Source organism: Petromyzon marinus, chromosome 1 (genome assembly GCF_048934315.1).
Source record: "Petromyzon marinus isolate PM22_M1 ecotype Great Lakes invasive population chromosome 1, UKy_Petmar_22M1.pri1.0, whole genome shotgun sequence".
Classification (NCBI taxonomy): domain Eukaryota; kingdom Metazoa; phylum Chordata; class Hyperoartia; order Petromyzontiformes; family Petromyzontidae; genus Petromyzon; species Petromyzon marinus.
Genome location: NC_133667.1, coordinates 5,522,145 through 5,547,795, shown reverse-complemented (window position 1 = coordinate 5,547,795; position 25,651 = coordinate 5,522,145). Strand labels below are relative to the sequence as shown.

The 25,651-nt window shown below is 47.1% G+C and overlaps 1 protein-coding gene across 2 annotated transcripts in view; it reads right to left on the bottom strand.

Annotated features, from left to right (window-relative positions):
* Positions 1-25,651, bottom strand: part of LOC142907221 (uncharacterized) — a 219,061-nt gene that overhangs the window by 106,512 nt on the left and 86,898 nt on the right. For both annotated transcript variants that reach the window (XM_076056544.1, XM_076056484.1), the window contains 4 exons: positions 17,919-18,129; positions 17,042-17,181; positions 5,647-5,703; positions 4,019-4,055 (listed from right to left, as the gene is read on the bottom strand). In XM_076056544.1, the coding sequence (XP_075912659.1) occupies positions 4,019-4,055; positions 5,647-5,703; positions 17,042-17,181; positions 17,919-18,129 (445 nt within the window). The remainder of the gene's footprint in view (positions 1-4,018; positions 4,056-5,646; positions 5,704-17,041; positions 17,182-17,918; positions 18,130-25,651) is intronic.

Genomic DNA, 25,651 nt, shown 5'->3' with positions numbered 1-25,651 from the left:
ACACCATACACAGCGTGAACACCACACACAGCGTGTACACCACACACAGCGTGCACACCACACACAGCACGCACACCACACACAGCGTGAACACCACACACACCACACACAGCACACACAGCGTGCACAACACAGCGTGAACACCACACACAGCACGCACACAGCGTGCACACCACACACAGCGTGAACACCACACACACCACACACAGCATGTACACCACACACAGCGTGAACACCACACACAGCGTGAACACCACACACAGCACACACAGCGTGAACACCATACACAGCACGCACACAGCGTGCACACCACACACAGCGTGCACACCATACACAGCGTGCACACCACACACAGCGTGCACACCATACACAGCGTGAACACCACACACAGCGTGAACACCACACACAGCGTGAACACCACACACAGCGTGAACACCACACAGCACACACAGCGTGCACACCACACACAGCGCATACACCACACACAGCGTGCACACCACACACAGCGTGCACAACACACAGCGTGCACACCATACACAGCACGTACACCACACACAGCGTGGACACCACACACTGCGTGAACACCATACACAGCGTGCACACCATACACAGCACGCACCACACACAGCACGCACACCACACACAGCACGCACACCACACACCACGTGCACACCACACACAGCACACACACCACACACAGCACACACACCACGTGCACACCACACACAGCACGCACACCACACACAGCGTGCACACCACACACAGCGTGCACACCACACACAGCACACACACCACACACACCACGTGCACACCACACACAGCACACACACCACACACCACGTGTACACCACACACAGCACGCACACCACACACAGCACGCACACCACACCCAGCACGCGCCCAGAACACACAGCACACACACCACACTCAGAGTGCATGCACACTGAGTGTTTACTGTGAAGAGAACAGGGTGAGAGTTCACAGTAGTGGCCGACCGAAACTGAATTTCTGGTTTCAGCCGAAAGGGAAACCAGACCAAAAGTTAAACATTTACTTTCGGCCGAAACTGAAGCCGAAACCGAAAGTTTAACTCCACTTTCGGCCGAGACCCAAACAGAAAGGTATGCAGTGAGGGAAAAAAGTATTTGATCCCCTGTTGATTTTGCAGTGATCCCCTGCTGATTTTGTACATTTGCCCACTGACAAAGAAATTATCAGTCTATAATTTTAATGGTAGGTTTATTTGAACAGTGAGAGACAGAATAACAACAAAAAAATCCAGAAAAACGCATGTAAATTTTTTTTATCAATTGATTTGCATTTTAATGAAGGAAATAAGTATTTGACCCCTCTGCAAAACATGACTTAGTACTTGGTGGAAAAACCCTTGTTGGCAATCACAGAGGTCAGACGTTTCTTGTAGTTGGTCACCAGGTTTGCACACATCTCAGGAGGGATTTTGTCCCACTCCTCTTTGCAGATCTTCTCCAAGTCATTAAGGTTTCGAGGCTGACGTTTGGCAACTCGAACCTTCAGCTCCCTCCACAGATTTTCTATGGGATTAAGGTCTAGAGACTGGCTAGGCCACTCCAGGACCTTAATGTGCTTCTTCTTGAGCCACTCCTTTGTTGCCTTGGCCGTGTGTTTTGGGTCATTGTCACGCTGGAATACCCATCCACGACCCATTTTCAATGCGCTGGCTGAGGGAAGGAGGTTCTCACTCAACATTTGACGGTACATGGCCCTGTCCATCGTCCCTTTGATGCAGTGAAGTTGTCCTGTCCCCTTAGCAGAAAAACACCCCCAAAGCATAATGTTTCCACCTCCATGTTTGACGGTGGGGATGGTGTTCTTGGGGTCATAGGCAGCATTCCTCCTCCTCCAAACACGGCGAGTTGATGCCAAAGAGCTCCATTTTGGTCTCATCTGACCACAACACTTTCACCCAGTTGTCCTCTGAATCATTCAGATGTTCATTGGCAAACTTCAGACGGGCATGTATATGTGCTTTCTTGAGCAGGGGGACCTTGCGGGCGTTGCAGGATTTCAGTCCTTCACGGCGTAGTGTGTTACCAATTGTTTTCTTGGTGACTATGGTCCCAGCTGCCTTGAGATCATTGACAAGATCCTCCCGTGTAGTTCTGGGCTGATTCCTTACCGTTCTCATGATCATTGCAACTCCACGAGGTGAGATCTTGCATGGAGCCCCAGGCCGAGGGAGATTGACAGTTCTTTTGTGTTTCTTCCATTTGCGAATAATCGCACCAACTGTTGTCACCTTCTCACCAAGCTGCTTGGCAATGGTCTTGTAGCCCATTCCAGCCTTGTGTAGGTTTACAATCTTGTCCCTGACATCCTTGGAGAGCTCTTTGGTCTTGGCCATGGTGGAGAGCTTGGAAACTGATTGATTGATTGCTTCTGTGGACAGGTGTCTTTTATACAGGTAACAATCTGAGATTAGGAGCACGTCCTTTAAGAGTGTGCTCCTAATCTCAGCTCGTTACCTGTATAAGACACCTGGGAGCCAGAAATCTTTCTGATTGAGAGGGGGTCAAATACTTATTTCCCTCATTAAAATGCAACTCAATTTATAACATTTTTGATATGCGTTTTTCTGGATTTTGTTGTTATTCTGTCTCTCACTGTTCAAATAAACCTACCATTAAAATTATAGACTGATCATTTCTATGTCAGTGGGCAAACGTACAAAATCAGCAGGGGATCACATACTTTTTTCCCTCACTGTATAACCGAAGTTACCAAACACAAGATTTATTAAATGTCATGATGCAATGCTACTTTAATTAAAACTAAATCTAGAACTAATCATTCAGAGCCTGCAGTAAGAGTCGCTAAATATGAAATCTTTCGGTGTTACTTACTTAGTAATTATATCCAAACAAACGAATGTTGTAGTTAAGAAACAAGTTTTTCTGCATTCAGCCAGATAGGCTGCCGTCTGTTGACCGGTCGTATAGACATTAGCAGCCCATGGTTGCGGCTGTAACCTCGCTCCCAAGCTGCTGCTGCTGACGTGTGCGTGTTTGTGTGTACGTGTGTGTGTATGTGTGTACGTGTGTGTATGTTTGTGTGTACGTGTGTGTGTGTTTGTGTGTACGTGTGTGTGTTTGTGTGTACGTGTGTGTGTTTGTGTGTACGTGTGTGTGTATGTGTACGTGTGTGTTTGTGTGTACGTGTGTGTTTGTGTATACGTTTGTGTTTGTGTGTACGTGTGTGTGTTTGTGTGTACGTGTGTGTGTGTTTGTATACGTGTGTGTGTGTGCAGCCTATCGAATAGGACTGCCTAGCGCTGACTGACCGGCCAATAGGCGTAGCACTAGCATTATATTCTAAAAATAGATCTTCGGTTGACGACAGAAAGTCAATATCAGTTTCGGCCGAAACCTAAACCAGAAGGAAAGTAAAAATTTACTTTGCGGCCGAAACCGAAAGTATGCCGAAAGAGGCCATTTGACAACTTTCGGCGCCAAAACCGAATTTCGGTCGGCCACTAGTTCACAGTGAGGTGTGAAGGGTCAGAGTTCACAGTGAGGTGTGTAGGGTCAGAGTTCACAGTGAGGTGTGCAGGGTCAGAGTTCACAGTGAGGTGTGCAGGGTCAGAGTTCACAGTGAGGTGTGCAGGGTCAGAGTTCACAGTGAGGTGTGCAGGGTGAGTGTTAATGGTGAGGTGTGCTGGGTCAGAGTTCACAGTGAGGTGTGCTGGCTCAGAGTTCACAGTGAGGTGTGCAGGGTGAGTGTTAATGGTGAGGTGTGCTGGGTCAGAGTTCACAGTGAGGTGTGCAGGGTCAGAGTTCACAGTGAGGTGTGCAGGGTGAGTGTTAATGGTGAGGTGTGCAGGGTCAGAGTTCACAGTGAGGTGTGCTGGGTCAGAGTTCACAGTGAGGTGTGCAGGGTCAGAGTTCACAGTGAGGTGTGCAGGGTCAGAGTTCACAGTGAGGTGTGCAGGGTGAGTGTTAATGGTGAGGTGGGGGCAGGGCATGATGGGAATACTCCTCACCTCGTTTCTCCACCTCCACCTTCAGCTTCTCCCTGAGCTGTACAGCGGAACAACACAGCGAGAGCAGAGTGAGAGAGACTCATGCACACTAGATAGAGTGCATCACTACAGCAATGACTCATGCACACTGACACAGAGTGCATCACTACAGCAGTGACTCATGCACACTGAGACAGAGTGCATCACTACAGCAGTGACTCATGCACACTAGACAGAGTGCATCACTACAGCAGTGACTCATGCACACTCAAACAGAGTGCATCACTACAGCAGTGAATCATGCACACTCACACAGAGTGCATCACTACAGCAGTGACTCATGCACACTGACACAGAGTGCATGGCTACAGCAGTGACTCATGCACACTGACACAGAGTGCATCACTACAGCAGTGACTCATGCACACTAGACAGAGTGCATCACTACAGCAGTGACTCATGCACACTGACACAGAGTGCATCACTACAGCAGTGACACAAGTACACTACAGCTACACGGCAATCACGATGTTCATGCAGCACCACGGCATCACGATGCGTTTCTACGACTGGCCCTGGGACTCCTTAGTGTTGGATCCACTGCTGTGCACTGGAAAAGGTGGAAGGGTCTGGTGGTGCACGCTGACGTCTCCTCTTCAGATCGCTCTGGAGGAGCTCCCAGCTTTCACAGCGTCGCTGTGGGCCATAGCCGCGGGCCCCACAGAGCCATGGTTTTGGGCCGAGTCTCGGGCCAGCGCGCTGCCATCCCCTGCGATCCGCCCCCGCTCGGCCACAGCGATGGCCTTGGTCAAGCGCCTGCTCTCCACGGCGGCGTCTTCAATCAACGTCCGTTACGCTCTGAACGTCCGCACTCTCCTGCAGCTCAACATTTGTATTGTTCTCTCTTCGCTGCGTTGTTTTGCCATTGCCATGTTTTCACATCCGCACTCCCTCGTCATATTTCTGTTCCTTTGCAACGTTATTTTCTCTTTACGTTAATTCTGACATTAATTTTGCACTCAATACATTTGTCAGATTGGGATTGTTCTAGACTTGATATCAGCATTGTTGACCTGATGCTGAGGTATTGGTGATGTGTCGCTGATATCACACGGTGGAGGGAGACAATGGGAGCCCACGTGACCCACGCCTCCCTCGTCATGGCTCAAGAGCCCCGGTAAATAGTGCGGTGCTGTGGGGTGAAGAGGTGGAGTGGGAGCAGGGGGGGTGGAGGGAGGGAGCCTGAGCCATGGAGCTGCACTTGGGCAGAGACCCCGAGGGATGCAGCAGTGAGCAGTGGGATGGCCGTCCACACAGCTCCTGTTCCCCGGCATGGACAACACCAGGGGGCTGCACGGATTCTGACGCGAGCCTTCCTACAGTGGGCACCGCGTACAGCTCTGCCCATGCAGCGCAAGAGCCGGCGAGCAAGACGCAGGCTCCGCCAGACTCCATGCTGCACTGACCTTCATAGGTGCTTGCTCATGGCATTCACCTACTCAGGCTGGCCGTTGTGAAATGGGCATCGTTACGAGCAGAGTGTATAACATGTGCAGTTTGTATTCATGTATTCTATGAACGTTATGCACGTGCTAAGTGAATGAATGTTGTAAACTGTGCACTCCCAGGTCTCCCTGGCTAGGCCTCACCTTCGGGATGATCTCCTCCAGCACCTTCTTGTCCAGACTTGAGCTCGCCCCCTCCGTCTAGAAGCAGAGCAGAGATAAGTCACCCTGTGTCTTAGTGAGCCATGGGAGACAGAGATGAGACACAGAGTGACTCACTAATCCATGGGAGACAGAGATGAGTCACCCTGTGTCTCAGTGATCCATGGAAGACCAAGTTGAGTCACCCTGTGTCTCAGTGATCCATGGGAGACAGAGATGAGTCACAGGGTGACTCACTGGTCCACGTGTCTAGCTCAGTGCTCTCTGCGAGTCGTGAGTAAAGGATCTCTTAGTGAGACTGTGCGGCTGCAGCAGTCCCCATTAGAGGAGCCGCTCGCTGCCGCTGTGAGCTGGCTGCCCTCTCAGCCGCACGGCGCTCTCCACGCCGCTCCCGGAGGGCCCCGCAGGGGCTGCCCAGCCACCGTGCGTGGACTCTCGCCGGTGCCTACGGCGGGGAGCTTCACTCGACGCGGAGACCGCGAGCGGTGCCGCCGCCTGCGCCGGTGAGAGTGCGGCGAGGGCTGCGTGGTGAGCGGGGCAGGGCCCTGCTACGCTGTGTGCCAAGCGGTGCCGGACTCTGCCAGGCGGTGCCAGACGCGTCGTGTCAAAAGAGACGCGACGCCGCTGCACAGCTGCGCTTTGCCCTGGTGCAGCGCTGCAGGACGCTGACATGTGTTGCTAATCACAGCCTCTACATACATACGGTGTGGGTAATCTAGAAATCATGAATAGCTATCATGGAAGGTCTAATAGATCTGGATAAACATTATAACTCTCTCCAGGAAGCATATAAGATGCTTGAAACGTTTGACCATTTTAAAATGATTGCAGAAATATAAAATATAAACTGAGAATAAGTCTTAGGGGCTATGTGTGTGGAACCTGCTTGGTTTTATTTACAGGCCGTCCATAAATGACGTCACGCGATTTTGGACGATTTTTGACCCCCCTCGTCACACGGCGTCACAAAAATTCAGACCCCCCCTCAAATATGACGTCACAGAGCTCTGCCCCACCCCCCCCCCAAAACCATATTCCCATTTTGAAAATAAAACATGCTTCAAATCGCTTTAAACAATTGTCATTGTAGTGCGTATTTAATGTGGCGCTGCATTCTGTTGTAGGAGAAAACATTTATTAAAAAGGAGGCGTTGGAAAGCTTAAATTTAGCATAAAATTTACTTTAAAATATTCAACGTCTAACTACAACTGCAGATGTTCGGAATATTATATTGAAATTATCTTATAATTATAAAATATTAAAAGTAAATATAACTAGAAAAAAATACTTGAAACTTTGTAGTAGAACGAAGCAAAATGGAGAGTACAATTATAACAATCATATATTAATTCACAAAATGAAAAGCCCTGGTAGAATCATTAGAATCAAAATGTTTAGTAACAATCATTAACAAAAATGTTCAAAATGTATGCTTCTCCATTCTCTCATGGAGAAGCAAAATGCTCCTTCATAGAATAAATAAAAGGTGACCTGAGTACATTTAAATAATCAAATAGTTAATTAATAATGAAAATTAATCAAAATTAGTGTTCTTAGTTTTTTCGGTAAAGTCACGTTGAAGAGAAACAACAAAATAACAAAATATATATAAAACAATAAAAAAATTTCTCACGACGTTTCGACCATAACTCAAACGGTCATCATCAGGTGTGTCGGTTTGCATAAATTTATTTTGAAAACGGCATAGTTATTTATTTATATATATAAAAATAACGTTTGCGTCACGCGCAACGATTGGCTGTTTGCCAGGACTAGTCCATCTATTTTTTGAAAAGAGGAGGGGGGAGACGAAATTTGTTTTTATGTATGCTGTCTGAAAGCCACTGTAAGCGTGAACAATCAATCAAGAACTGAAATGATTTATCAAATCTTTCCAATGATTGCTAAGATAAAATCCATCTTCTCGGTTGAAATTGTCTCTGTGTTTGTATATGTGGATAGCCTCATGAACGAATCTCTCATGGAAGCCAGATGGCTTACAAAGAACCTCCGTCTTGGAAAAGTCAATGGCATGTGAGCCTACTGAATTAGAACAATGATCTGCTACGGCCGAGGTGTTGGTCCTACCGTGTTTAAGGTCTGCTTTATGTTCACGAATGCGGTCCGAGATATGGCGTTTGGTTTCTCCAATGTAACTACTACCACAGAGGCAACTTAGTTTGTAGACACCAGGGTATTGTATGTCCGGAATCACATCTTTTACAGACGGAACCAGATCACGGATTTTATGTAATGTGTTGAAACGGACCTGGATCTTGTGTTTATTCAAGATTTTGGAGATCTTTTTTGTGATCCCAGCAATGTAGGGTAAAGTGATGGTTTTGAAAGGCTCCTCAAGAGGGTTCTTCTTCATGGTTTGAGTGATAGCTTTGCGGATTGTATAGTCGGAGTAACCATTAGCCCTAAGAGCTTGGTGTACGTGCTTGAGTTCACTGCTTATGTGTTCCTGGTCGGATATGCATTGGGCTCTATGATACAGAGTCTTGATGAGAGAATTCTTCTGTGATGGATGGTGGTGGGAATCCGGTTTCAGATAAGCATCCGTATGGGTAGCTTTCCTGTAGACAGAGTGGCTCATTGAACCATCAGGTCTCTTTTTAATTAGGACATCCAAAAAAGGTATCTTGCCATCTATTTCGACTTCCATGGTAAATCTGATGGCTGGGTGTATGGAATTGATGTGGTCGAAGAATTGGTCTAGAGCAGGCCGGCCATGTGGCCAGATGACAAAAGTGTCATCCACGTACCTCTTCCATAAGGTTGGGCGCAGAGTGGCAGTCTGGATGGCGTCAGTCTCAAATTTCTCCATGAAAATGTTAGCTATAACTGGAGAAAGGGGGGAGCCCATTGGGGTGCCCTCAGTTTGTTTGTAGAAAGTTCCATTCCAAGTGAAGTATGTATTGGTTAAACAGTGTCTCACCAGGGGGGGTACCTCAGTGTTTAGTCCTTGATGAACCAAGTCTTCAATGATTGCAATGGTGTCAGGTACAGGAACCTTGGTGAATAAGGAAACTACATCAAAACTGACAAGCAGGTCGTCTGGGGACAGGGAAATACCCTTGATTGTTGATACCAGGTGAGTAGAATTTTGTACCGCAGAGGTGGTCTTTCCAGTGAAAGGACGCAGGATTTCAGACAAAAAACGAGCTAGTTTGTAGGTGGGGGAGCTGATAGTAGAAACTATGGGACGAAGAGGTGTATCAACTTTATGTATTTTTGGTAAGCCGTATAATCTTGGTGGCCTGGCAGCAGAAGGTTTCAACGAAAACTGTTTAGATTGATCAATTAATGCGGTTGAATCAGAAATTATTTTGTTGGTTTGTGTGACGAGGCTGTTGGTGGGATCTCTTTTTATTTTTGTATAACTACCATCGTCGAGTAATTCTTTAATTTTGTTGTTGTATTCTATTTTATCCATGATAACAGTAGCATTGCCTTTGTCAGCTGAGAGAACTACAATATCATTCCTCTTTTTTAATTTATATAATTCAAAACGCTCATCTTTGCTGAGGTTGCTAGCTGGCATCTTAGCGTTTTTGAGGGTTGCAGCGATTTCAGATCTTGCTACGTCTGCAGCGATGTGACCCAGGCCCCTGAGAGCAACGTCTACTTGGGCAATTATATCATTAACTGGTATGTGTTTAGGTGTGACTGCAAAGTTTAGACCTTTAGCTAAAACGGATTTCAGACCATCGGAAATAGAACTGTTACTGCGATTAATTACGACTTTATTAACGTCTAACTTTTTGGTGTGTGGGTCCGGTCTTTTGTTTAAGAGGAGGTTAAATTTGGAAATCAGGTTTTCCTTACATTTGGTCGACATAGTAGCAGCTGAAGAGGCAGTCATATTGTCTACATGTTCCCAATCCGATGTGGACATTATTGCCGTCAATGATAAGTGTGATTTGTAGAGTGTCTTGTCTAACTGATCTAGTTCTGTGCGTATAAGTCTGATTTTTTCTGAGATAAGAGCTAAGCTAGTTTTGAAAAGAATTCGTTTCGCATTAGAAGAAGTTACAGTAGCAGAGGTGAGTGTAAATGCGATTGGTATTACCCCAGAGTCGCGGCATCTCTTCAGGAAGGTGAGAGACTCGATCAGCTGAGCTTTCTTATCCCGGAGTTTGTTGAAGGATCTTAAAGTTATGTGAAAACCCTCCCCGTAGAGGCGATTAAATTTTGATTTAAAGCTTTCGTGACTGCAGTAATTCATATTCTTAGTTTTTTCGGTAAAGTCACGTTGAAGAGAAACAACAAAATAACAAAATATATATAAAACAATAAAAAAATTTCTCACGACGTTTCGACCATAACTCAAACGGTCATCATCAGGTGTGTCGGTTTGCATACATTTATTTTGAAAACGGCATAGTTATTTATTTATATATATAAAAATAACGTTTGCGTCACGCGCAACGATTGGCTGTTTGCCAGGACTAGTCCATCTATTTTTTGAAAAGAGGAGGGGGGAGACGAAATTTGTTTTTATGTATGCTGTCTGAAAGCCACTGTAAGCGTGAACAATCAATCAAGAACTGAAATGATTTATCAAATCTTTCCAATGATTGCTAAGATAAAATCCATCTTCTCGGTTGAAATTGTCTCTGTGTTTGTATATGTGGATAGCCTCATGAACGAATCTCTCATGGAAGCCAGATGGCTTACAAAGAACCTCCGTCTTGGAAAAGTCAATGGCATGTGAGCCTACTGAATTAGAACAATGATCTGCTACGGCCGAGATGTTGGTCCTACCGTGTTTAAGGTCTGCTTTATGTTCACGAATGCGGTCCGAGATATGGCGTTTGGTTTCTCCAATGTAACTACTACCACAGAGGCAACTTAGTTTGTAGACACCAGGGTATTGTATGTCCGGAATCACATCTTTTACAGACGGAACCAGATCACGGATTTTATGTAATGTGTTGAAACGGACCTGGATCTTGTGTTTATTCAAGATTTTGGAGATCTTTTTTGTGATCCCAGCAATGTAGGGTAAAGTGATGGTTTTGAAAGGCTCCTCAAGAGGGTTCTTCTTCATGGTTTGAGTGATAGCTTTGCGGATTGTATAGTCGGAGTAACCATTAGCCCTAAGAGCTTGGTGTACGTGCTTGAGTTCACTGCTTATGTGTTCCTGGTCGGATATGCATTGGGCTCTATGATACAGAGTCTTGATGAGAGAATTCTTCTGTGATGGATGGTGGTGGGAATCCGGTTTCAGATAAGCATCCGTATGGGTAGCTTTCCTGTAGACAGAGTGGCTCATTGAACCATCAGGTCTCTTTTTAATTAGGACATCCAAAAAAGGTATCTTGCCATCTATTTCGACTTCCATGGTAAATCTGATGGCTGGGTGTATGGAATTGATGTGGTCGAAGAATTGGTCTAGAGCAGGCCGGCCATGTGGCCAGATGACAAAAGTGTCATCCACGTACCTCTTCCATAAGGTTGGGCGCAGAGTGGCAGTCTGGATGGCGTCAGTCTCAAATTTCTCCATGAAAATGTTAGCTATAACTGGAGAAAGGGGGGAGCCCATTGGGGTGCCCTCAGTTTGTTTGTAGAAAGTTCCATTCCAAGTGAAGTATGTATTGGTTAAACAGTGTCTCACCAGGGGGGGTACCTCAGTGTTTAGTCCTTGATGAACCAAGTCTTCAATGATTGCAATGGTGTCAGGTACAGGAACCTTGGTGAATAAGGAAACTACATCAAAACTGACAAGCAGGTCGTCTGGGGACAGGGAAATACCCTTGATTGTTGATACCAGGTGAGTAGAATTTTGTACCGCAGAGGTGGTCTTTCCAGTGAAAGGACGCAGGATTTCAGACAAAAAACGAGCTAGTTTGTAGGTGGGGGAGCTGATAGTAGAAACTATGGAACGAAGAGGTGTATCAACTTTATGTATTTTTGGTAAGCCGTATAATCTTGGTGGCCTGGCAGCAGAAGGTTTCAACGAAAACTGTTTAGATTGATCAATTAATGCGGTTGAATCAGAAATTATTTTGTTGGTTTGTGTGACGAGGCTGTTGGTGGGATCTCTTTTTATTTTTGTATAACTACCATCGTCGAGTAATTCTTTAATTTTGTTGTTGTATTCTATTTTATCCATGATAACAGTAGCATTGCCTTTGTCAGCTGAGAGAACTACAATATCATTCCTCTTTTTTAATTTATATAATTCAAAACGCTCATCTTTGCTGAGGTTGCTAGCTGGCATCTTAGCGTTTTTGAGGGTTGCAGCGATTTCAGATCTTGCTACGTCTGCAGCGATGTGACCCAGGCCCCTGAGAGCAACGTCTACTTGGGCAATTATATCATTAACTGGTATGTGTTTAGGTGTGACTGCAAAGTTTAGACCTTTAGCTAAAACGGATTTCAGACCATCGGAAATAGAACTGTTACTGCGATTAATTACGACTTTATTAACGTCTAACTTTTTGGTGTGTGGGTCCGGTCTTTTGTTTAAGAGGAGGTTAAATTTGGAAATCAGGTTTTCCTTACATTTGGTCGACATAGTAGCAGCTGAAGAGGCAGTCATATTGTCTACATGTTCCCAATCCGATGTGGACATTATTGCCGTCAATGATAAGTGTGATTTGTAGAGTGTCTTGTCTAACTGATCTAGTTCTGTGCGTATAAGTCTGATTTTTTCTGAGATAAGAGCTAAGCTAGTTTTGAAAAGAATTCGTTTCGCATTAGAAGAAGTTACAGTAGCAGAGGTGAGTGTAAATGCGATTGGTATTACCCCAGAGTCGCGGCATCTCTTCAGGAAGGTGAGAGACTCGATCAGCTGAGCTTTCTTATCCCGGAGTTTGTTGAAGGATCTTAAAGTTATGTGAAAACCCTCCCCGTAGAGGCGATTAAATTTTGATTTAAAGCTTTCGTGACTGCAGTAATTCATATTCTTAGTTTTTTCGGTAAAGTCACGTTGAAGAGAAACAACAAAATAACAAAATATATATAAAACAAGAAAAAATTTTCTCACGACGTTTCGACCATAACTCAAACGGTCATCATCAGGTGTGTCGGTTTGCATAAATTTATTTTGAAAACGGCATAGTTATTTATTTATATATATAAAAATAACGTTTGCGTCACGCGCAACGATTGGCTGTTTGCCAGGACTAGTCCATCTATTTTTTGAAAAGAGGAGGGGGGAGACGAAATTTGTTTTTATGTATGCTGTCTGAAAGCCACTGTAAGCGTGAACAATCAATCAAGAACTGAAATGATTTATCAAATCTTTCCAATGATTGCTAAGATAAAATCCATCTTCTCGGTTGAAATTGTCTCTGTGTTTGTATATGTGGATAGCCTCATGAACGAATCTCTCATGGAAGCCAGATGGCTTACAAACGTGACTTTACCGAAAAAACTAAGAATATGAATTACTGCAGTCACGAAAGCTTTAAATCAAAAAATTAGTGTTGTTCTAACAATTCTATATATATTTAAAGTTGCACATTTTAACGTGACGTCACATTTCTGAACCCCCCCCCCTCCCCCCCTCGTCACACATCGTCACAAATGTCTGACACCCGCCCCCCCCATTGGTGCGTGACGTCATTTATGGACGGCCCCTTAATAGCCATGTCCTTGACTATAGTTCAAGCACAGCACCAACCAAGCAGCACCGAGTGCCCTGCAGCTCACGCGGTGTCTCTGTTCACCGGAGGAGGCCCTCGCCTCGCTCGGCCCCTGCAGCTCCGCCGCTCCTCAACGCCGTCCGGCAGATCCGCTCGGCGTCGAGCGCCGTTACCGCCGAGGCTGGGCAACTTTTGACTCGACCGATTTCACCACAGGTAGTGCCGACCATTGAAAATTATCCGACCCCCGTCGTTTATAGACACCAGCGGCTGTACACAACACCAATCATTTAATTAGACCAACGTTTAATCTACGTGTTTTGTCCAACATTCTGTTTAAAAGAGGCGGCGAGTTTGTGATCTGGAAATACATCAGAGGCCGAGTGTGCCCTGGGCCCGGCACTCTCCCTGCTGGCCACAGCTCCAGCGACAAGAGCAGCCACAGGACGGGGAGAGGGGCGAGGAGAGGGACGGGGAGGGGGACGGGGAGGGGGACGGGGACGGGGACGGGGAGAGGGACGAGGAGAGGGACGGGGAGGGGGACGAGGAGAGGGACGAGGAGGGGGACGGGGAGGGGGACGAGGAGGGGGACGGGGAGGGGGACGAGGAGGGGGACGGGGACGGGGACGGGGAGGGGGACGGGGACGGGGACGGGGAGGGGGACGAGGAGAGGGACGAGGAGAGGGGAGGGGGAGAACAGTCATTCAACATGGAAGCCACTCCTCAGGTTCCTCCCCAGTTCCCAAGCGAGTTCCTCCGGGCTCAGTGCTGTGGCTGCTGCTGCCGTTCTCTTCACAGATGTAGAGAACGACGCTCAGACTTGGCTCACGACGACAGGTCTTGTTATACTGACATGGGACTGGATAAGCCAGCCACAACTGTGAATCAGAATAACATCCACATTACCGGTACACCTGGACTTCAATAACATTCAACAGGATTGGATATTCTGAAAGCTGTCTTATGTTTGAGCAGGCAGAGATGAAATGAAGCAATATCATGAACCACGTTGTGTGTTTGTAAATGTCAAATCCTTCAACTCTCCTGATATTTGGCTTTATCCATCTGCACGCTGGCACACAAATACACCCCCTGTACACAACACTCAACTACACAAGCGTCTTGTACACAAGTACTAAGTAGAGGTGCAGCCCTGCAAGTGCCCGCTCACGCCACTGCTGGCAGAAGGGTGTCTTGTAGAGGAAGCTATAGAGAGCCCCTCTAGAGGATATTTGGTCTACTCTTCCATACTGCCCAAACATCTTGAAAGATGTGGGAGTACCCACACTGTACCCCACCACACGCGCCTCCTCATCAACTCACTGCAGTGAGCAATCTACTGACGGGCGGACAGAGGCGGGGGTTTAAGAAGCTTGCCCTGCTGTTTCAGCTGCCGTGCCGGGAGATCGAATCGAGCCGGCGACCCGTGGATAGCGAGTCCAGCGCCCTCCTCGCCACGACCCCACGGCAGCTTCCCTCCCAGAGAGCGAGCGACGCTCGTCGCGAACCGCTCCCTAGCGGCGCGCCGCCGCACCCTGCGGCCGCGTCGCCGATCACGGCCACGCGGCGCGCGGACGCACGGTGGTGGCGGTAAGCGAATCGGCCTCGCCGAGTCCGGGCCGGGTTTCCCTCCGGCGCTTCCCTCCGCGCGAGGACCGCCCCGCCCACCGGCGTGGCCGCTACCGCGCGCTACGGGGAGACGGCACCGCCGGGGAGAGTTTGTTTCCTGGGCGGTCGCCCACGAGTCTCTCCGCCGCACGAACTCCGCGCGCGAGTCCCCGCGGCGCGAGCCTCGGCACCCCCTGCCGTGTCCCGGAGGGGGCAGCCCGCGTCTGGACTCCGCTAGCGGTGGCCTCGTGCGTGGGCGGCGTCGCCTCTCTCCTGCGCTTCCACGCGGCCCCTGCACGCGGATCCCTTGCAGTGTCTGATGAGTTGAGTCGTGATCCTGAATTCATGAAACTAATTACCGTCGATTCGTGTTTCTTTCCACAACTGAAATTATCTGACTGCAAATTTAGTTGGATTGTTTATACCGCGTTGTTGTTTACTGTTCCTGTACTGCTATTGTCAATGTGTGGTTGTTATTTAATGTATATTGTTTAACATGAACAGCTGATAAACTCGCTGTGCTCCTAGAAGCTGTGAAGCTGCGTAGACTCATCCCCTGTGTCGCCGCGCCCAGCTCTGCTCCGCTAGAGGAGACGTCTGGTGCCATGGGGCTCCCCCCGGTGAGGGGGGCCCAGACCAACCGGGCCCCCCACCACCCCACCGAGTCCCCACAGAGACTCTCCCAGGGGGCCGCCCTGGTAAATACCGCGGGGGGAGTCACCAAACGTGCACGCGGCCTGCTTCACGGAGGACGTTAAAGATCCGCGATTGAAAACCAGCGGCGATGCGAGCCGGCGTCACGGTCCGACTCTGAACATCGCTCGCAAGTGACCCCACGTAGCGCCGGGGCTCTGTGCACCGTGACCCAGCGCCGTGGATGCGAGGGTTGGAGGATCGCACAAATTTGTGAAACTCCCACGGGAGCCAGGCCACCACCTCCTGGCTTGCCAAGAGATGGCGGTACAAGTGGATTCATTTACATCTGTTCCTTCTGTACGGGGAATGAGTGTTACCACCCTCTAAACAAAGTAATCTATTATCTAAACAACGTAATCTCCCATCTAAACAAAGTAATCCTCCATCTAAACAAAGTAACCCCCCATCTAAACAAATTAATCCTACATCTAAACAAAACAAATATCTAATATTAACAAAGTAATCTCCCATCTAAACAAAGTAATCTCCCATCTAAACAAAGTAATCTCCCATATAAACAAAGTAATACTACATATAAACAAAGTAATCTCCCATATAAAGTAATCTCCCATCTAAAGAAAGTATTGCTACATCTAAACAAAAGAAATCTCTCATATAAACAAAGTAATCTCTCATCTATACAAAGTAATCTCTCATATAAACAAAGTAATCTCCCATTTAAACAAAGAAATCTCCCATCTAAAAAAGTTATCCTACATCTAAACAAAGTAATGTCTCATATAAACAAAGTAATCTACCATCTAAACAAAGTAATCTCCCATCTAAATAAAGTAATTCTACATCTAAACAAAGTAATATCTCATATAAACAAAGTAATCTCCCATTTAAACAAAGTAATCTCCCATCTATACAAAGTAATCCTGCATCTATACAAAGTAATCCTACATCTAAACTAAGTAATCGCCCTGCTAAACAAAGTAATCTCCCATCTAAACACAGTAATCTCCCATCTAAACACAGTAAACACATAGATCTGCTGTCTGTGAGAATCTGGACAGAGTCACTCTACCCAGTCACATGGAGTGACTCACAGGGTGGAGCATCTGGGATGTTCACAGCTGCCACACCAACCACGTGGGGATCAGGTACAGCCCAGTAACCAGATTTGTATGAACGCTGTGATGCTGTGTAGACGTGAGTGTCCCAGTAGACTTGTCTAACTGCCCTTTCATGGACAAACGTGCGTCTTGTAAATATCCAAGCATCAAAAGCAGCGCAGTACATTATCCTGCAGCCATGTTATGCTCAATGTGCACTCACAAGTTGGTGTCTGGGCTCAGCTCCCCCCGTCTGCCCAGCCCCCACCCCCCGTCCCCACCGCCCCCACCCCCGTCCCCCCCCATCTCTCTACAAGCGCCACGCTGCCCCAAGGGGCTCTCCCCAGGAGCCATCGGCACAGCGGCCGCTGTCGCCTGGCCAGGAGCCCGCGGCACGGAGCGCGAGGCCTCCTCACCTTCCTGCGGATGCCGGCCGTGATGGAGACCAGGGTGAGAGTCTCCACCAGCCCCTTGGATGAGTACAGGATGTTCTCCAGCAGCGTGTAGTCCTTGTATGAGGGCCGGTTCACCATGTCCGTCAGCAGGGAGATGGCTCCTGCAGTAGCAGCAGCACAGGCAGCACACGCAGCACACAGTTCACACAGCACCTTAACAGACTGTTGGGACAAGTGCTGTTAGCAAGCACACAGCAGCACACGCAACACATGCAGCACACATACACAGCACAAGCAACACACAGCACACAGCGCACACAGTGCACACACAGCATACAAATGCAGCACACATGGCACATGCAGTACATGCAGCACAGAGCGAGAGCATGAAGGGTAAGTCATGTGAGACTGAGCAGCAAGAATTGCATTCACACTCTTTACAACATTTACAAAGGTGATCTCTACAACCTAGACAGGATAAGTCACACGCTCAAAAAACTGACCACACATCCCCAAGCAGGACCCTCCTGAAAATTAAGTGAAATACCCATTGAACCATTCCTGGCCATTGTAACTATCATAATACCACATAATATGAATTATATTCTTGGCGTATCTATACCACCGTGGAGTGGCACAGTGATTACACATCACACAAACAGCGCTATGCATGCCGTATAACCGATCGCGATCACGAGGTTTGTCACCGGCACTCTACCCAGGGGAGTGCGGTGAGCGTGGCTCCCCCCCGTCGCGGTCGATCGCCACGCACAGAGAGACGCCGGCACATTGAGTGGCCACTCGGGGGCTGTATGGCCACGTGACTCTATACACCTCAGTCCCCAGTGCCCCTCACACCAAGGGTGGTCACACAGCCCGTGGTGAGACTCCTCCTCACCCTGTGCGTTACAGATGATGTCCAGGTCCTGCTCAGTGGCGATCCCGGCCAGGGCGTTCAGAGCGGAGAGCTTGCAGGGAGCGTCGGGCACGTTCAGGTAGCAGGCCAGCACGTCCGCCGCTCGCTCCTGATGGAAGCACGACTTCAGCTCCGGCTCCGTGCTCAGGTTTCTTAGAGTTGTAACAGCATACCTCAGCATGTTGCGGGATTCCTGCAACGAGTCACCACAGCGAGCGTCAGGTTCATTCTACAGCTACATTGGACTTGTTAATATCATCAATACACATAATTAAATTAGAAAATCAACTACCAATGAAATGTAATAAATGACATTCCTGATGAAGCATAAGAACGAATAAGATACACAGACGTACTTCCTGTTGAAACAACTCACGTGTTGATGCAACATAAACGAGTTGCAGGCAAGGAGGTGAGTTTGAGTTTCTAATTCAATGTAACAAAAGTTTCGAACGGCAACACAAACCACGTCCTGATGCGACGCAGCAGTGTGGATCGACGGCGACAAACGGCGCAAGCGACGCTGAGAACCGCGCTGAGGAAGCGGGTTTCCTGTTCACGGCAACGGTGACAACAACCGCCTGCTGCTGCTGCTGTGACGATGAGCGTCGTGCGGAGTGCAGCTCAGCACGAGGCTGGGGCCTGCCCCTGGCTCTGTCAGGGATCCCTCGGAGCTCCGTGCAGCTGCCCACTCAGCTGCCCACTCAGGTTCCCACTCAGCTTCCCACTCAGCTTCCCACTCAGCTGCCCACTCAGCTGCCCACTCAGCTGCCCACTCAGCTTACCACTCAGCTTCCTACTCAGCTTCCCACTCAGCTGCCCACTCAACTTCCCACTCAGCTTCCCACTCAGCTGCCCACTCAGCTTCCCAATCAGCTGCCCACTCAACTTCCCACTCAGCTGCCCACTCAGCTGCCCACTCAGCTGACAACTCAGCTTCCCACTCAGCTTCCCAGGCGGCTGGGCCATGGGATGGGGCTGACCAAGCGAGTAGCTGCATTGCAACTTGCTTCAGATTGTTTTGAACAATGCATGGGACGGTTTGGGGAGGCCTTCATCCAGCAGTGGATGGACAGTGGCTGATGGTGGTGATGGTGGTAATGGTGATGATGGTGGTGCAAATGATGATGTTCATGGTTGTGATAATGATGGTGGTGATGGTGGTAATAATGGTAGTGATGATGATGGTGGTGATAATGATGAGTGATAATGATGGTGGTAATGATGATGATGGTAGTGGTGGTGATGATGGTGGTGATGATGAGTGATGGTGGTGAAGATAATGAGTGATGATTATGGTGGTGATGATGGGTGATGATGATAGTGAAGATGGTGGTGATGGCGGTGATGGTGATGATGGTGGTGGTGATGATGATGGCGATGATGGTGGTGATGATGATGGTGGTGATATTCTTAGTTTTTTCGGTAAAGTCACGTTGAAGAGAAACAACAAAATAACAAAATATATATAAAACAATAAAAAATTCTCACGACGTTTCGACCATAACTCAAACGGTCATCATCAGGTGTGTCGGTTTGCATAAATTTATTTTGAAAACGGCATATTTATTTATTTATATATATAAAAATAACGTTTGCGTCACGCGCAACGATTGGCTGTTTGCCAGGACTAGTCCATCTATTTTTTGAAAAGAGGAGGGGGGAGACGAAATTTGTTTTTATGTATGCTGTCTGAAAGCCACTGTAAGCGTGAACAATCAATCAAGAACTGAAATGATTTATCAAATCTTTCCAATGATTGCTAAGATAGAATCCATCTTCTCGGTTGAAATTGTCTCTGTGTTTGTATATGTGGATAGCCTCATGAACGAATCTCTCATGGAAGCCAGATGGCTTACAAAGAACCTCCGTCTTGGAAAAGTCAATGGCATGTGAGCCTACTGAATTAGAACAATGATCTGCTACGGCCGAGGTGTTGGTCCTACCGTGTTTAAGGTCTGCTTTATGTTCACGAATGCGGTCCGAGATATGGCGTTTGGTTTCTCCAATGTAACTACTACCACAGAGGCAACTTAGTTTGTAGACACCAGGGTATTGTATGTCCGGAATCACATCTTTTACAGACGGAACCAGATCACGGATTTTATGTAATGTGTTGAAACGGACCTGGATCTTGTGTTTATTCAAGATTTTGGAGATCTTTTTTGTGATCCCAGCAATGTAGGGTAAAGTGATGGTTTTGAAAGGCTCCTCAAGAGGGTTCTTCTTCATGGTTTGAGTGATAGCTTTGCGGATTGTATAGTCGGAGTAACCATTAGCCCTAAGAGCTTGGTGTACGTGCTTGAGTTCACTGCTTATGTGTTCCTGGTCGGATATGCATTGGGCTCTATGATACAGAGTCTTGATGAGAGAATTCTTCTGTGATGGATGGTGGTGGGAATCCGGTTTCAGATAAGCATCCGTATGGGTAGCTTTCCTGTAGACAGAGTGGCTCATTGAACCATCAGGTCTCTTTTTAATTAGGACATCCAAAAAAGGTATCTTGCCATCTATTTCGACTTCCATGGTAAATCTGATGGCTGGGTGTATGGAATTGATGTGGTCGAAGAATTGGTCTAGAGCAGGCCGGCCATGTGGCCAGATGACAAAAGTGTCATCCACGTACCTCTTCCATAAGGTTGGGCGCAGAGTGGCAGTCTGGATGGCGTCAGTCTCAAATTTCTCCATGAAAATGTTAGCTATAACTGGAGAAAGGGGGGAGCCCATTGGGGTGCCCTCAGTTTGTTTGTAGAAAGTTCCATTCCAAGTGAAGTATGTATTGGTTAAACAGTGTCTCACCAGGGGGGGTACCTCAGTGTTTAGTCCTTGATGAACCAAGTCTTCAATGATTGCAATGGTGTCAGGTACAGGAACCTTGGTGAATAAGGAAACTACATCAAAACTGACAAGCAGGTCGTCTGGGGACAGGGAAATACCCTTGATTGTTGATACCAGGTGAGTAGAATTTTGTACCGCAGAGGTGGTCTTTCCAGTGAAAGGACGCAGGATTTCAGACAAAAAACGAGCTAGTTTGTAGGTGGGGGAGCTGATAGTAGAGACTATGGGACGAAGAGGTGTATCAACTTTATGTATTTTTGGTAAGCCGTATAATCTTGGTGGCCTGGCAGCAGAAGGTTTCAATGAAAACTGTTTAGATTGATCAATTAATGCGGTTGAATCAGAAATTATTTTGTTGGTTTGTGTGACGAGGCTGTTGGTGGGATCTCTTTTTATTTTTGTATAACTACCATCGTCGAGTAATTCTTTAATTTTATTGTTGTATTCTATTTTATCCATGTTTTATCCATGTTATCATGGATAAAATAGAATACAACAATAAAATTAAAGAATTACTCGACGATGGTAGTTATACAAAAATAAAAAGAGATCCCACCAACAGCCTCGTCACACAAACCAACAAAATAATTTCTGATTCAACCGCATTAATTGATCAATCTAAACAGTTTTCATTGAAACCTTCTGCTGCCAGGCCACCAAGATTATACGGCTTACCAAAAATACATAAAGTTGATACACCTCTTCGTCCCATAGTCTCTACTATCAGCTCCCCCACCTACAAACTAGCTCGTTTTTTGTCTGAAATCCTGCGTCCTTTCACTGGAAAGACCACCTCTGCGGTACAAAATTCTACTCACCTGGTATCAACAATCAAGGGTATTTCCCTGTCCCCAGACGACCTGCTTGTCAGTTTTGATGTAGTTTCCTTATTCACCAAGGTTCCTGTACCTGACACCATTGCAATCATTGAAGACTTGGTTCATCAAGGACTAAACACTGAGGTACCCCCCCTGGTGAGACACTGTTTAACCAATACATACTTCACTTGGAATGGAACTTTCTACAAACAAACTGAGGGCACCCCAATGGGCTCCCCCCTTTCTCCAGTTATAGCTAACATTTTCATGGAGAAATTTGAGACTGACGCCATCCAGACTGCCACTCTGCGCCCAACCTTATGGAAGAGGTACGTGGATGACACTTTTGTCATCTGGCCACATGGCCGGCCTGCTCTAGACCAATTCTTCGACCACATCAATTCCATACACCCAGCCATCAGATTTACCATGGAAGTCGAAATAGATGGCAAGATACCTTTTTTGGATGTCCTAATTAAAAAGAGACCTGATGGTTCAATGAGCCACTCTGTCTACAGGAAAGCTACCCATACGGATGCTTATCTGAAACCGGATTCCCACCACCATCCATCACAGAAGAATTCTCTCATCAAGACTCTGTATCATAGAGCCCAATGCATATCCGACCAGGAACACATAAGCAGTGAACTCAAGCACGTACACCAAGCTCTTAGGGCTAATGGTTACTCCGACTATACAATCCGCAAAGCTATCACTCAAACCATGAAGAAGAACCCTCTTGAGGAGCCTTTCAAAACCATCACTTTACCCTACATTGCTGGGATCACAAAAAAGATCTCCAAAATCTTGAATAAACACAAGATCCAGGTCCGTTTCAACACATTACATAAAATCCGTGATCTGGTTCCGTCTGTAAAAGATGTGATTCCGGACATACAATACCCTGGTGTCTACAAACTAAGTTGCCTCTGTGGTAGTAGTTACATTGGAGAAACCAAACGCCATATCTCGGACCGCATTCGTGAACATAAAGCAGACCTTAAACACGGTAGGACCAACACCTCGGCCGTAGCAGATCATTGTTCTAATTCAGTAGGCTCACATGCCATTGACTTTTCCAAGACGGAGGTTCTTTGTAAGCCATCTGGCTTCCATGAGAGATTCGTTCATGAGGCTATCCACATATACAAACACAGAGACAATTTCAACCGAGAAGATGGATTCTATCTTAGCAATCATTGGAAAGATTTGATAAATCATTTCAGTTCTTGATTGATTGTTCACGCTTACAGTGGCTTTCAGACAGCATACATAAAAACAAATTTCGTCTCCCCCCTCCTCTTTTCAAAAAATAGATGGACTAGTCCTGGCAAACAGCCAATCGTTGCGCGTGACGCAAACGTTATTTTTATATATATAAATAAATATGCCGTTTTCAAAATAAATTTATGCAAACCGACACACCTGATGATGACCGTTTGAGTTATGGTCGAAACGTCGTGAGAATTTTTTATTGTTTTATATATATTTTGTTATTTTGTTGTTTCTCTTCAACGTGACTTTACCGAAAAAACTAAGAATATGAATTACTGCAGTCACGAAAGCTTTAAATCAAAATGATGGTGGTGATGATGAGTGATAATGATGGTGGTGATGATGATGGTAGTGGTGATGATGATGGTAGTGGTGGTGATGATGGTGGTGGTGATGATGATGATGGTGGTGGTGGTGATGGTGGTGGTGATGGTGGTGGTGGTGATGGTGGTGGTGATGGTGATGATGATGGAGATGATGGTGATGATGAGTGATGGTGGTGGTGATGATGATGGCGATGATGGTGGTGATGATGGTGATGATGATGGAGATGATGGTGATGATGATGAGTGATGGTGGTGTTGACTTGAACATCAGAGTGCACGGTGCGGGGCCCATGGGAGCCGATGTCACGAGGCGCACTCAGCCTGACCCTGAATCCCAGCCGCTGAGATCCACTCCGCGTGTTGGGAATCTGGATCTGATCGGCCGCCAGCAAATTGGGATCCCAATCAGCTGCTGCAGGAGACCGAATTCTGTTGCGTAACCACAGCAGCTGCTGCTGCTCAACACGACAGCCACTCGCTCTTGCTGTATAGGCAATATAAATCCACGTTTATTGAAACACAAAACTATTGTTGTTAACCAGCAAAGACGTCACGAGAGTGAGGCCCAGTTGCTCTGGCACAACGAGATAACCAACACCTGTGGAACTGCAAAGGTCTGGGCTCGATTCCCAGCTGGAATTGTTTAAAATTTACCATTGTTATAAACAATAAGTTGATGTTTGGAATAAACAGAAATCCCTCTTGTCCCTGTGACACTAAATCCCACCAGCGAGGGCCGTGAGTGGATCCCAGAGGCTGTCACTCACTGTCACTCACTCACTGTCACTCACTGTCACTCACTCACTGTCACTCACTCACTGTCACTCACTGTCACTCACTGTCACTCACTCACTGTCACTCACTGTCAGTCACTCACTGTCAGTCACTCACTGTCACTCACTGTCACTCACTCACTGTCACTGTCACTCACTCGCTGTCACTGTATGTCACTCACTGTCACTAATTTACTGTCACTCACTGTCACTCACTCAGGTCACTCACTGTCACTCACTCACGGTCACTCACTGTCACTCACTGTCACTCACTCACTGTCACTCACGGTCACTCACTGTCACTCACTGTCACACACTCACTGTCACTCATTATCCCTTATTCACTGTCACTCACTGTCGCTCACTCACTGTCACTCATTCACTGTCAGTTGCTGATTCAGCTACTTCAGTTGCTGATTCAGCTGCTTCAGTAGCTGATTCAGTAGCTGATTCAGCTGCTTCAGTAGCTGATTCAGCTGCTTCAGTTGCTGATTCAGCTGCTTCAGTAGCTGTCAGTGTCACTCACTCACTGTCACTGTCACTCACTGTCACTCACTCAGTTAATCACTGTCACTCACTCACTGTCACTCACTATCACTCACTGTCACTCACTGTCACTCAGTCACTTTCACTCGCTCAATGCAACTCACTGTCACTCACTGTCTCTCACTTTCACTCACTCATTGTCACTCACTGTCACTCGCTCACTGTCACTGTCACTCACTCACTGTCACTCACTGTCACTCACTCACTGTCACTCACTGTCACTCACTCACTGTCACTCACTCACTGTCACTCACTGTCACTCACTCACTGTCACTCACTGTCACTCACAGCCACTCACTCACTGTCACTCACTCAGTCACTCGCTGTCACTCACTCACTGTCACTCACTGTCACTCACTCAGTCACTCGCTGTCACTCACTCACTGTCACTCACTGTCACTCACTCTCTCTCACTCACTGTCACTCACTGTTACTCACTCACTGTCACTCACTGTCACTCACTCACTGTCACTCACAACCACTCACTCACTGTCACTCACTGTCACTCACTCAGTCACTCGCTGTCACTCACTCACTGTCACTCACTCACTGTCACTCACTCTCACTCACTGTCACTCACTGTTACTCACTCACTGTCACTCACTGTCACTTACTCACTCACTGTCACTCACCCACTCACTGTCACTCACTGTCACTCACTCACTGTCACTCACCGTCACTCATTCTCACTCACTGTCACTCACTCACAGTCACTTAGTGTCACTCACTATCACTCACTCACTGTCACTCATTGTCACTGTCACTCACTGTCATTCATTCACTGTCACTCACTGTCACTCACTGTCACTCACTCACTGTCACTCACTGTCATTCAATCATTGTCACTCACTGTCACTCACTCACTGTCACTCACTGTCACTCACTCACTGTCACTCACTCAGTTACTCGCTGTCACTCACTCACTGTCACTCACTGTCACTCACTCACTGTCACTCACTGTCACTCACACTCACTCACTGTCACTCACTCTGTCACTCACTGTCAGTCACTCACTGTCACTCACTCACTGTCACTCAATGTCACTCACTCACTGTCACTCACTGTCACTCACTCACTGTCACTCACTCACTGTCCCTCGCTGTCAGTCACTAAGTGTCACTCACTCACTGTCACTCACT